General features: G+C 40.4%; 2 protein-coding genes across 2 annotated transcripts in view; one reads left to right on the top strand and one right to left on the bottom strand.

Moving 5' to 3' along the window:
* Positions 1 to 468: 468 nt before the first annotated feature.
* prkra (protein kinase, interferon-inducible double stranded RNA dependent activator) lies at positions 469 to 8,304 on the top strand. Its single transcript, XM_064327287.1, has 8 exons — positions 469 to 722; positions 1,121 to 1,296; positions 1,638 to 1,719; positions 1,822 to 1,897; positions 3,176 to 3,293; positions 4,128 to 4,222; positions 4,540 to 4,702; positions 4,985 to 8,304. Exons 1-8 carry the CDS (start codon positions 664 to 666, stop codon positions 5,140 to 5,142), a joined length of 927 nt encoding a protein of 308 aa, XP_064183357.1. The 5' UTR covers positions 469 to 663; the 3' UTR covers positions 5,143 to 8,304.
* A 661-nt stretch (positions 8,305 to 8,965) lies between these two features.
* The window catches only part of osbpl6 (oxysterol binding protein-like 6), a 59,651-nt gene continuing 54,947 nt past the window's right edge, over positions 8,966 to 13,669 (bottom strand). The window contains exon 23 of the mRNA XM_064329810.1: positions 8,966 to 13,552. Coding sequence (XP_064185880.1) covers positions 13,444 to 13,552 — 109 coding nt within the window. The 3' untranslated portion in view covers positions 8,966 to 13,443. The remainder of the gene's footprint in view (positions 13,553 to 13,669) is intronic.

Raw genomic sequence — 13,669 nt, 5'->3', positions numbered from 1 at the left:
AATAGCACACGCCATAATGAAATCGCTACGAAATGGGATGCCTGCATTTTCTGACTTCGCACAGGTGGGCCGTGGTCGGAGCCGCCACCTCTCACCCCAGTGACCATAGACTGTAGCCCCTACTGTAGCTTAGTCCTCTGCAGTAATCAGGAAGTGACGCAAACTGTACCTCACTGGTCCACAACAAATATTATAACAGTGCCCAAATGACACAATAGATCATGAAATCGACCCAAGGACAGTCATAAGACAAATAAAATACACACATTGTGACTATTTGTTCTCATGAGAAAAAATTATTGACTTTGTATTTTGACCGCATTTGTACCCTAGACTTACATGGAAACCGGATATGAAAACACCTATACTGGAGCCAACCGTAGTGGCGCTAGTGAGCAACCAGGAACAACAAGACCAGGAAATGAGCTTCAAAAACGAAGTCTGGTTTTGGCCGCTTGAGTTGGTCATAGGATGTAACCCGGAAGCTATACCGCACAAGTGGAGGAGCTAGTGTCGCAGTTCTGTGGTCGCTAATGCCGATAGTTGTTTATCTTGGACACGGGTGGGTCCTATGATCCCACCGTCGTCCCATCGTCCAGAATTTAATCTTCAATACAACGTAGCGGTGGCTATTTGGCTCGCTTGCTAATTAGTTAGCTCGTCATGTCTCAAGACGGATTTCCTCCTGCTGCAGCAAGAACTCCTGTTAGCAGTAATGCCTGGTCCGTCCATTATTTATGTCGTTCCCTATCTGTTCACACATGCGATGCACCTAGCTACTGGATAAAATTAAAACCCTGTATTAGCTATTTACGCGCAGCTAGCTATATTTAGCTAACTTATTATTGGGTCTGTATTAAACTTCAGTATACAAAGGAACTAAATTATGACTCTCTTAGCTAACGTTAGATCTGACTTGCTAGTTTAGCTAAATGATACGTTTATGTTCACATAGTACAAAAGCATCTTACTACTTGCTTTTTAGCGACTGGATATAAATCATCAATTAAATATTGATAGCTAACCGTTTGTTATTATAGTTTACTGTCCAGCCAACTAACGAACATGTTTGAGATCAAGTTATGATTGCCAGTGCTTGCTATTTTATTTTCGCACACAGCTTGGGCTTGAAAGAACCGCCTTCTCCTTGCCCTGCAAAAACTCCCATTCAAATTCTTCACGAATATGGCACAAAGATGGGAAACTTACCCGTGTATATCATGGAAAAGGCTGAAGGAGTAGTCCACAACCCTAGTTTCGTTTTCAGCGTCAAAATAGGAGATGTTACCTGCACAGGTACGTAATGTTTCAGAGAAGCAGTGTCCTGTTGATGAAAAGTTTAGCTGGAATTACAATTAATATTATTGTTACTATGTGTATTAGGGTAATTATCACCATTTTTACAGCTGGCCTATATTGTTTGTTTACCCAGCGCCCTGGCCGAGCCCCAACGTTTAAATACAATTGGTTTAATCTGCAGTTTTATTTAATCAGTTTAGGTTAAGTGCTTAACTCATATGGCAGTGCTCGATTAAGTAGTCCAACCTGGAACCTTCTGGTACTTTTTTCAACAACTTACTGTCAGGGCTGTGCTCGTTCAGGGAGTGTTAGAGCTTGTTTCTACCTCCACACTGCAGGTCAGGGGCCAAGTAAAAAAGCGGCAAAGCATCAGGCCGCTGAAGCCGCCCTGAACATTTTAAAAATTGAGCCTGGACCGAAGTGAGTTTGGAGCATCTTGTTTTACAGTCATAAATCTAAAAAGGTGATGATGCTTTTGTCAGTGTGTGGCTTTATCACTCCCTTCTGCTTTCCCTGCGACAGCCCCATCCCAAAGAATGAGGATAATGGTGTTGCAGTGGAGTCACACAATCAACATAATCCTATAGGTGTTCTACAGGTAATGAAGTGACTGTTAGTAATGCATTTTTTTAAAAAGTGGCTTTCATTTTACAGTCTCAAGGTGTATAGAACAGCACACTATTTTGGGAAAATGACAGATTGCATTGCACACCACAAGGAATTTAAAATTTAAATAATCAGAAAAGACAATGTCTCACAATGTCCCACAGGGCAATTACAGATCAACAGTCGAAAGGCCATTGGGGGGGGATACTGCATATGAAGGGATACTGCGAGTTGTGCCTGATTATCAATTTCAAGTGTTCTTTTGGGGATAATCTGGTACTGCCGAGCTTGGTTTGTTTTCTAGTTAATATCAATGAACATGTAAGGTGAGTAACGTGACTTTTGTTGCTGTCTTCCCTTAAACATAAGTTCATATCTTATGTTAAGAGTTTGATGCTTTTATAAAGTTAGTAAATACAGTTTCAAATAAAATGCATCAGTTTCAATGTGACATCTATAGTGCAAGGAGATTTCCGAAGCAAAAAAAAACAAAACAAACAAAAAAAAACTGTCATGTGACTTATGTCTGGTAGAATAGCTGAAAATCTTTTTTTTTGTTTTGTTATTTACTACACAAATGATTACACAGTTAGATGAAGGATAAGATATTTAACAAATTACAAAGTTTGAGAACTTGGTGGAGATGGAGAACTTCTATCGTGGCAGTAATTTAGTGCATTTTCAGTATATCAGTGTTTCTGCTCACTCTCGATATCTTTCATATTTTTTATGATCTGCACTTTCTGCCCAATTTTTCTAGATCTAACTAGTCCTACAGTTTTTGCACTACATTCATACTTCTTACTCCAAAATGACCGGCTAGTTCCAGACATTGTTGCTTGTATTCAGATTTTTTGAAATATTCAACTTTTTGTGAGCAATTTTTCCCCATAGGAAAGCATTATAGAATGTTAATTTAGGCGCCCCCTAGAGTCCACAAAACATGTTGCTCATACCCATTGGTAAGAGAGCCCACACAATTTCTTCAGGAATTGTAACCTTTCTAGTGTTTAATCACAGTTTTCACCTTCCTCTGCTTTTCATTGGTCAATAAGTGTTCCCTTATTTACGGTTAGTAGCATTGCCTTCAAGTCTGACAATGTTTTGGCTTTTCATACCGCAGATGTAAATTACTTTAAAGGAGAGGCATTTTTGGAAGTTCTTTGAATTCTTTGGCGATGGGTAAATGATGATGTTGAGGAGCTGGGTTTTCAATGGGCTAGGTTTTTGAAGGTTACGTTCCTGCTGAATTCCACCTGTTCCTCCACAGGAACTGGCACTGCAGCGGGGGTGGCGTCTCCCTGAATACTCGGTCTGCATGGAAGCAGGCCCACCTCACAAGAGAGAGTTCACCATCACCTGCCGAATGGAGGCTTTGTCAGAAACTGGTGAGTCGCCCCTCGTCTTTGTTAGTGAATTGTCTGCAGTGATATCAGTATCAAATAGAAGTGTAGGTTTTTATGCCTCCAGTGTTTTGGAGATGTCTTTGTGGTTTAGTTTGTAATGCATTGAAAAGCATAGTTTATTACGGCACAGCCTAGCCTGGAACCAAAGTCTTAAGTATCATTGTCTAGGGGTAAATGAAGCTAGAAGAATGCATATAATATTCAAGTAGGAATGTTCAAGGCTAATGTGGGTGTGCTGGGGCGTTGCTGGGAAGATGCTTGCTGAGGAGTGCTTACCACCAATGGCAAGGACCAGTCCATGTTCTGGACTTAGTGGAATGCATGAATATCTTTTTTGATATTCATAAAGATTCTTATTAAAGTGTAAGTTTTTTTTTTTTAAGCCTAAACCAGAGACGCAAAAAATACATAGAGGGGAAAGTAGGAGAGCCCCATGTACACACACAAGTAAACAGGGAAGCCATCTTGTTCAGATTTGTTTCAAAATCTTCTCACATCACTTTATTTTCAGCATTTAGGCGTCACCTTCCAAGTACATGATGTGTGTATTGTGGAATGTGGAAACTGGATTAAATGCACCCTATGCACACCTATCTAACATTTTTCTATATTTTATAGAGTACATGTTTTTCATGTAAGACTTGCATGCCCGCACATCTAATTGCCCACTGGGACAGATTAATTGTATTTTACGCTAATGCAAACTGACCTATAATAAAGTCTACCATCTATGAATACCATAATCTCAACCAAGAGAATGGACTTTTGGCAGTATTGCTACATTGCATTACATGGACTTGCTTTTATCTGCTATAGGAACAGGAAATTCCAAGAAGTCTGCCAAGCGGGACGCTGCAGAGAAAATGGCAGCAAAGATCCAAGCGCTGTCTGGCTGTCCCGATATGCCGTGGGTCTGTAAAAGTTCACCTCCTTCTGAGTTCATTAGTTTGAAATGCTAGTGTGGCACATTTTATTCTGCTATCTATGTCAGTGCTCTTGTCTACATAATTGAGTCTTTATTAACCCTTTAAGTTGTAAGAACACAAATGTGATTAGAATGTTCTTAAAAGAACACTAATGCTGATGTAGCAATCACTTATGGTAAATGAAATCAATGGAGTTCTGTAACACTGACTTAGAATTTTTAAAAGACATTCAAAAAAACCTACTCCTCAAAGAGTTAGCTGCGTAGTGTGTCAGTATCCCGTATGTGTGTTTGTGCATTCAGACACCGAGGCCTACTGTGAGGCTGGAATGTTTGCAAACATCTTCAGGAGAGAACATTTCAATGCTGAGAAGGAATCCCCTCAGCATTCCAAACACAGACTATGTGCAGATGATTCTGGAGCTATCCAAGGAGCAGGGCTTTGAAGTCACTTACTTCGACATTGGTGAGCTGCCTGCTTGGCCACAAAGTATTCCTACTATTATGTATTCCTCATAACAGAATGCAGCTTATTAATCGTAGGAGCTGTACACTTGTAACCAGTAAAACAATCAGCGTGAATCTAGTGCAAGATTTTGCAGTTACATTATTCACTGTGAATCATCAGCCAATATTTACACGCGCTGCTCGTGTACCCGCTTACACACTTAAGGTTACTTCATTATAAGCGGCTAATGTTTCTGTGGAGAGCGTTGATGTCTGAGTGCCCGTGGGGCTTGTTTGGCAGATGAGCTGACGGTGAACGGGCAGTACCAGTGCCTGGCAGAACTGTCCACCATACCGGTCACCGTGTGCCACGGCACTGGCATCTCCTGCGGCAACGCGCACAACGACGCGGCGCACAGCGCTCTCCAGTACATCAAGATCATGGCGTCCATCAAGTGAACCCGCGGGAGAACCGCGCGCTTCACGCAGCGCTCATCCACGTGTTCGCCGACTCGCAGACAGGATCGAGGAAATCCTGCTGAGACAAAAAGGAAAAAATAAGGTATAGTTTCAACAGGGTCAGTTTTCTGGAAAAAAGTTGACTGAATAGTGATTAAGTGTACTATTTCTTAAATTATGCTTATTACAGTAAGTTATTGGACAATGTCAGTAAGGAGATGAAAATGAACCCAGAGTAACATAGAGGGAAATTTCTAATTCTCTCCTGGTTTTACCTTTTTCAGTGACATGCCCTTTTATTGTGCTAGTGTGGTGTGTTCTTAGCCATTGTTTTCACATCCAGTGTACAGTAACTAGCCTTCACTGTCACATACCAGAATTCTTTCAGTATTTTTTCACGTTGCAGTTTGGAAAATTTTAATAGGCCAGCATATTATGGTTGAGATGTAATTTTATTATGAAATTTTGTTTTCTGGTTGTTAGAGGATTACTGATCAGCTATACATGAAGAGGGCAGGTTGATGCATTGCTTTTCAAAAAATGAAAACATTACATGCCTTGGCCATGAGGAGACAAATAATTAATAAAAAAAAGACAGGAATAAATGTCATAGTTCATAAGCCGAACCAAATTTGTGGTTCCATCTTCCATTTCACAAGTACTGGGGAATGGCATATGCAGAAGAGTTTAAGTTTTAGAAGTGCTGGAATTCTGGGTTTTGCTCAGACTTTACATACTTGGAGCAGTAGGAATATCTGCTTTATCTGTAGAAATGAGTGATGATTTTTTTCATTTCCAAATCTTGTGTGGCATTATGTCAATGTCAGTTGCGCTTATCAAAATGTATGTAATATCAAACCGTTCTTAGAGTAATCTGCACCATATTAAATAAAGAGAAATTGTATAATTATATATAATTGATTCACTGCACTGCGGAGTGCTGCAATGCTTCACTTTTACCTTGTTTTTAACTTATAAAAACCTATTTGTCATGACAGATAAATAGGAAGATGCAATAAAATATGAAAATTACTTTGAAGTATGTCAACCCCTTCTAAAGGAATTAGTACTTTTAATGAATATTGTTCTCATAAACCAGAGATGGGCAACGAAGGGCCGTATATTGTGTCTGGTTGTCCTGCCAACTTCTGGCCTTTATTACTTAATGAGACCTAACTTTTACACCATCTGACATTTTAGCTATATTTCTTGATAAGCGCATGAATGACAAACACTTGTTCTTGTGTTCCTATATGAAATGTTTTACTGTGAATTAGGTATATACGACCAATGAGCTCATTAAGCCTGGTTCATTGGTGGGAACAAAAACCTGCATACACACCTGCCCTCCAGGTCCAGAATTACCCACCCCTGACATAAGCCGCGTTTCCACCGTAGGAACTTTACCCCGGAACTAGGAACTCAGTGCGTTTCCACCGCAGGAACTAGGGTCTAAATTTAGTTCCGGGGGCTTTATTTTACCCCCCAAAAGGTTCCTGCTTGGGGGGTAGTACTTTCCGAAAGTACAGGAACCTTTTGGGTGGAGCTTGCAGCGCTGAACATTTCTGATTGGTCGAGTACTCGCAGCATTTTTTTGTGTTTGTTTTCAGGCGCCATGTTTAAAAATATGCAGCCGCAAACCAATTAATTTTCATAATAACTTCAAATCAAACTTGTTATTCGGCGCAGTAGCCTAGTTTTGGTTATAGCCTGCCAACGTCTTGGAATTATAACGTGTGCTCTTCTGTTCTTTTCTTGCTTTAGTATTCGTTTTATTAATTTTTTTTATAAAAAGCATCCGTGCTGGGACAGCATATTACATACCAAAACATTCAAACGGATTAATTCGGTTGCTGAATATTTTCTTCCGGATTTTCTTTGTTAGCCCGTTGTAATTGACTCCAAACGTTTGATACAGGTAGTTCTGCGTAATTCACATTGGTGATACAGTAAAAGCAAACTGGAAATCACCTTCCGCACTTTTTGTCAGGGTAAAATAACAGGTTAATTCTAGTAATCGTCCCGTTAGCTTTTTCAGACTGCCGTAATTTCACTCTGCCATTCTTCAATTCCACAAAAAGACCAGGAAGACTATGGACTAATTTATGGTGCATGGTTCGCATCTGGAAGGCACACTTCGCTGCTCGGCTAGCAGTAACTTCGAAGGAAAGCAAACGGTGGCTGTACCACTACTAATTTAAATTTTCACGAAAGTCCGAGTTTTCGTTCTATTCTTGTCATTTTGCGATTTGCAATATGGAATTGACGATGAGAAAGTAATCAAACAGCAAATTGTTTACGTGTGCATGTTTTCTGCTGTTGTTGCCAGTTATACTTATAAATGTGAATGCATTCGGTCGCTTCGGATGTCAAGACATGAAAGCGAATGTTCGCATAAAAACATAATGAATGTGTTTGAGAGGATATATAAAACAGTTACAATCTGACTATTGGCCTGTTATATCCTATTTGTTGCATAACAACGGTCCAAGTTCAACTACCAACGACAGGTTTGCTTGACAACGGTAAAATAAGCCCAAACGGCTGCAGAAGAATATTTCAATTCCAGGTGATTAAATCGATTTAAAAAAAAATACAAAAGTAACCATATATAATCAATGTTGGTAACCCGTTGTATATAAGTGGAATAAACCCCTCTGGGCTGTCCCGGTTATTACAAAAAAAAAATGTAGGCTACTTCGGTGGTAGTATGGGGTTACAGAAGAAATCATAGGACAGATGGACCGACGACAACGTCGTTTTTTCATACGTCAGTGGGCTAATTTGCCTAATCTTCGCGGGACTTTAGACCACGGTGGAAACGCAGACAACCATGGGCTGAAGGAACCTTTTAGTTCCTTGAAAAGTAGTTCCTGGGTCTAAAAGTTCCGGGTAATTTTGGTGGAAACGCGGCTATAGACTGTTTGAAAATGAGCCCTGATGCATATGTCGGGGTGATGGGGCGAATAACTTAAGTGAATGCCCTAGTCCGTGTAAAATTGGCATGAGTGTTTGCAGGCAGCATATCCTGCTGATTTGTTTCATAATGTAACCCATGAAAGCATTTGTGTTCTGTTTTTGTTCTGTTATAAGCACTGCTCTCCTTTTACATAAAGATGCATAAAACATTTATAAATGCAACATTAAATCTTACAACCCTAATCTTGGCTCACTTTCAAGGTTGATGTACACTTTGCTTTGTGTAGCCTATATACAGCGTAACTGTATGGGTGTTGTGGACCTTTAATGCAGAACAGGACAATTGCAATGTCAGGTTTCTAAACATGAATTTCAAGTCATAGTATCAGGTCACTCTTACAACACTTTTAATAAAAATTGGGCAAGACCAAGCCTTTAACCACAATATTCTAGAGAGTGAGACACTGTTCCTGTGTGTTGATTGACTCGGAGCTAAGCTATTGGAGTTTAGTTGAAATTAACAGAAAGGGAGGGTTTTGGTCAACAAGAACATGAACCAGTGGCTTCTTTACCTAGTGGTCTGTAACAAATGGGGGCTGACAGGTGCAGATAAGAGTTGTCTGCTCTCGATGAGATGAGACTATTACGATGTGATGGCCTTCAAATACTGTATGACACAAAGAATTATGTAAGGAAAAAGGTAAATAAAATATATTTTTTTAAGGAAAGTGGAGTGAAAATGCAGAAGTCCACCAAAATTAACCATATTTGAACACACACTGAAAAATGCTTCCACAATACACATTAATAATCAACCATCTTCAGAGTTTTCAAGGAAACTGGAAGGAACACTTACCACATTGCTTAATGTACCACAGACAAGCTGTAAGGAATACCACCAGACTTCTTGTTTTTGTTTTTATTAGAACAAGCACTATATAGCAGCAGTGTACAGTGTTCATGAAAAGATATGTATGTCATTATACAATTGCACTTCTTCAAAAGAAACCCATTAGAAAATGGATTTAAATAACTAAGCGGACAGCGCAACACTGCACCCACAGAGTGGCACAGGTCAATCTGAAAAAGAAAAACTAAAGGATAGGACCTTTCGTAAGGCATCTGCAACATTCATTGGCAGGCTATGTCATTTGCACATGCAAGTATTATTAACATTACAGTTGATGGGTGTAATGGATGTTTGTCCTGCAGTCAGTGAGATGTAGGTGCAGTGGTAATTTGTAAGTCTTAGTTTTCTACTCAGTCTGCTGCTCTGGGAATGTGGAACATGGAATGCATTTTTTATTTCCAAAGATGAGCATGACCATCTCAAAATGAAATGTTTGATCTTAGGCTTCCACACACAGTTAACATCTTCAAGTCTTTTTTTATTGCATCTGTTATAGCCACAACAGATGTGAAATGTCAAGGTACCACACAGCCTGTAGAATCATGTATCTCAGGAGAAGAAACCACCATAAAATTGTAAACTCTCGGATCTTTGTAAACATCTGAACAAATGCATGACAGCTGCCATAACAACCACACAATCTACAGCTGCTACTTTCAATGTGTTATGACTTTATGGAACAAGTATGAAGACTGAGCCAGAACCTTTGATGAATTGTCAGTGCGGGCAGAGTGTTGGGGAATCTGAGCTACCAGTACCTGGAGGGACCAAGTGGTTGTGAACAGGTTGTGGGAAAGCAGTGGTTGTACAACAAGCGAGTACATTCCAATCCAATGTGCCAACAGGTTCTGTACAAGTGTAATAAAGTGGAAAAAAAATGAAGATGCAAAATGTATTTCTGGAAAATTATAATCCTGTTGTCCACCATTCAAGCATAGTCCACAGATCTGTGATACCGGTAAATTCCTCTTTTCTCTAGTAGCCCCACAACTGAAACTTGCAAAACGGCAAGGTAAATTCCTAACCCTCAATTCAACAGAACCACAATTCTGCATCTAACAACATACAAGCCAAAGGCAACTAAAAACTTACCTTTTACTGATCATTGGTCTCCCTATGATTTCCTTTCTGGTCCATGATTAAAAAAGGATTATTAAGCATTTGGATTAATATTCAGTACAAACTCGCAGCTGAATCACTTCGCCTTATTTGCATTTGGTAGTGTTCTTTTTTTAAGTCAGGTTAAGAATAAAAACTATTTCGTTTCACTTAGGGAAAACAATAATAATTTCAAAGACAACGCTTATGTCTTTAGAGATGCCTGTACTGGACGAGCTTGAAAAGTGCAACAGCGCGTACTGAGGTGCACTCACAGATCTTCAAATCAGTCTGCCCACATTACTGGCCTGTACAGAGCCAATATGTCATGGTTGTGGGACCAAAAAACAAATAGGAAATTGATGTGCATGGGCATCTCTGAGGATATGATGCGGTGGGGTTCTATGCAAACGCAAAGGCTTCCATGAGACACTGTAAAGAGAAACGAAACCAGCTGCTGACTGGAACAGATTATTCAGCAAATGAATCTCTTCACAGTTAGCAAAGAAAAACCAGCAAAGACACATTGAGATCAATGATCAATTCAAAGGTAAGACTCTAGCCTTTAGTTTCCAGAAGCCAAATCCACACTGCTAATATTCTAATGCCAGGCTACTGAACAGCACTACTTAGGATAGGTGGCTGTTTTTACACATTTTTGCAGAGCAAAACTGAATCCAAGAACACCAGCTTCCCAGGTTGCCAGCAAGTAATGAAAATATGGGCCAAAGGAAAATGGGTGAAAATAATTTCTCCTAAAGTGCAAGTATGCTCAACTTGTAGGATCCCTGTTTGCACAAGTTGGGAATCTATCTGCATTGTGTATGCGTAAGTTGCTCTGGATAAGTTGCATCTGCTAAATGACATGATGTGATGTAAAGTATAAGGGCTCAATGTGTTAAGGCACAGCAATTAGAACTGTTGCTGAGAAAGCTACTTCCTACAGAAAAGCTTTGAACTGGGCTCAAGTCCCCGCAGGTTACGCAAGGCCAGCCTGAGCCTGCTTACTGATTCTTTCCTGTGACCTGAATTGCACTGCTGGAATGCTGCACTGCTGGAATGCGTGAAAGAACATACAGGATGAAGCTATGCGTCCCTACTTTTACACACTGAGATGAAAAAAAAAATAAATAGACTTCACAAACCACCAATCATAAAATGGATTTAAATAAAAATCACAACCTTCCCCCACCCCTCAATCAAAGCTGGATTATGTTCGGTTGCTCCCGAGCATCAAATGTGAATTCAGTGTAAAATGTCACATTCATTATTCACTGAGATCACAAAACGATAACAATAATATGAGCTTAATTCATAAAATGTATCTAGATGGCTCATAGTTTACTTGCCAAGCCTCCCTTTACACGCTGAACATTTAATTGACTCAAACTCTTAAATCTACAGTTGGACTTAAATGAAGGCAGTGTTGGCCAGAGTATTTTTTACTTTTTCATTAAGTACCTATAAAACTTTAGATCTTAACCATATACTCTCCAGGGAGACAGAAAAATGTATTTTTAAACATTAAAACTAATTTCCCTTTCCCATTTGGTAATCTTAAAAACAAAAAAAGGGTGTGCACTTCTTTGGCTTTTGAAAATAACATTCAATTAAAAATCTGACAGACCAAAAAAGAAAAAAAAAAGCATACTAAAAACACAATCAAACGAAGCACTACAATGCTTTTATAATCATAAAATTCATGAGTAACGGGACGCACTTTGGCTTCAAACACAGTGCTCTCGCCTCGTTCTGTGTTGAGCCGCTCATGCCAAACTGCTACCGCCTCTCCTCATTCCTAAAAGGTGACTGTAGATGGTGCTGTTCTGCTGTATTACACTCCACTGAAGTGCCTAGGGGACGTGAGGAAACATTTGGCCCTACAGCAAGGGTCATAAATAAAGAAACGAGACACCGGAGGACACCTTAACCTCCAGACAGAGCGGCGGTGGGTGGTACGACCTGATTCCCTCGCGGAACAGGAAAGTTCCGTTTTCCAAGGAAATCTGGAACTGCCGGAGGACCCGTTCCTCTCGGAATCCCCAGCAAGGCTTCAGCCGAAATCAAGAAGGAAATGTACCGTTGCCCTTTATGTAGTCGGGGTGAAACTGATGACGGTGGGGAGTTCCAATTAAGGGGCTCCAAATAAAGTCTGGGGTATAAAGCTTGGCCTAAAGGATTCACAGCCTGCGTGCTGCCAAACATTCTTGGCTGGAATACGTCCACATCATGAGAGCAGCACTTGACACGCGGTCTCTTATTTATAGACTAGCAGTTAGTGGAGTTATTCTTCATATAAGCAGGGCTGGAGGTTAGCTCCAAGTGACCAGGGCACAGGCAGGCTGTGCAGTAATGATCCGTTTGCTAAAGGACCAACACCAGGTCAATTTCCATATTCTAAGTGATTGGCTGATACCAATAGGCCTAGCTCATTTCTATAGTCTACTTTTATAGACTACTTCCGATGGTAAGCATTGGAACAATCAGTAGTACTGTATGTGATGCGGGCACCAGTGATGATGTGGAAATGTTGGGGTTCATTTTGTGCCGGTCACTCACTGCTGCCAAAGCTCTCAAGTGCAATGAGAGATTGAGAAACGCTATTAACAGCATACAATGGTATACCGCGCAGGTTCCAGCCTCTTTAAATTATAAATCGTTTCATTGATAATGCCGACAATTCATATTCTTGGAATAAAATTATATTTACAGAGGAACTGCTTGTCCCTAAAGAGTATAGGGCTATATTCAGCTAAACAAAAGCTTTTCTAAGATAAATTACTCCAATGACAAAAGCGTTGACTATTTTGTGAATTCCTCAACCAAATGTAATCAATGAGAAAAAGGTTTGATATTTTACATAAATATTACGTATCTTCATTATTTTCTTTTTAACTGCCACTGATTTGTGATGCCCACATGAATTTGTCTTAACCTATGGCAATGAAAGCTGCCTTAACATGCGTGTAATACTAATAGCTACCAGTAACTAGCAGCTCGATTGCAACATCGGTCTGAATCGAGCTCTTCCACTAAAGCTTCACATGAGGTGTGTCTGAATATGTTCTGCCGTTTCTGCTAACAGACTTTTTTTGTTTAAGGCAAAGACATACTCAGAGGATAAAAGGGCGAGAGGACGGAACTACGAGTCAGACCGCTGCCTAGACGACCACTTCACTGCGAGGGTCACGTGATCCAGGGGAGACTGCTTCGGTGACGGACGTCGTTCGGCGTTTATTCCTCTGCTGGTTCCGCAGTCCCAGGTACCCGTGTGTGTCGTGGTCTTACTGACGAGGGCATTCAAAACAAAAACTGTGCATAGGTAAAAGCGTTTGTTTGTCTGAGATGATATGTTGGACGCAGCCTGTCGGACGCTACCAGAGCTGAGGGTTCTCCAGCTTGTTGAACCCGGGTGCTTTGCGGAGTTCCCAGTAAGTGTTGTTGGAGACCCACCTCTCCCTTTGATTGGCATCGATGACTTTCCTGTGAGGAGAGAGACGAACGGTCAGAAACAGGAGAAGGCTGTTAAATACTTGAGTGTGTGTGTGTGTGTGTGCGTGCGTGCGTGCGTACGTGTGTATGTATGTGTGTGGTGTGTGT

This window comes from Anguilla rostrata, chromosome 3, assembly GCF_018555375.3.
Source record: "Anguilla rostrata isolate EN2019 chromosome 3, ASM1855537v3, whole genome shotgun sequence".
Classification (NCBI taxonomy): Eukaryota; Metazoa; Chordata; class Actinopteri; order Anguilliformes; family Anguillidae; genus Anguilla; species Anguilla rostrata.
This window is presented reverse-complemented; position numbering and strand designations above follow the sequence as displayed.

Coding starts and splice junctions, on each gene's coding strand:
- prkra (XM_064327287.1), top strand. CDS start 664: ATGTCTCAAGACGGATTTCCTCCTGCTGCAGCAAGAACTCCTGTTAGC. Junction 723..1,120: donor CCTGTTAGCAGTAATGCCTG/GTCCGTCCATTA, acceptor TTTCGCACACAG/CTTGGGCTTGAAAGAACCGC. Junction 3,294..4,127: donor GGAGGCTTTGTCAGAAACTG/GTGAGTCGCCCC, acceptor TATCTGCTATAG/GAACAGGAAATTCCAAGAAG.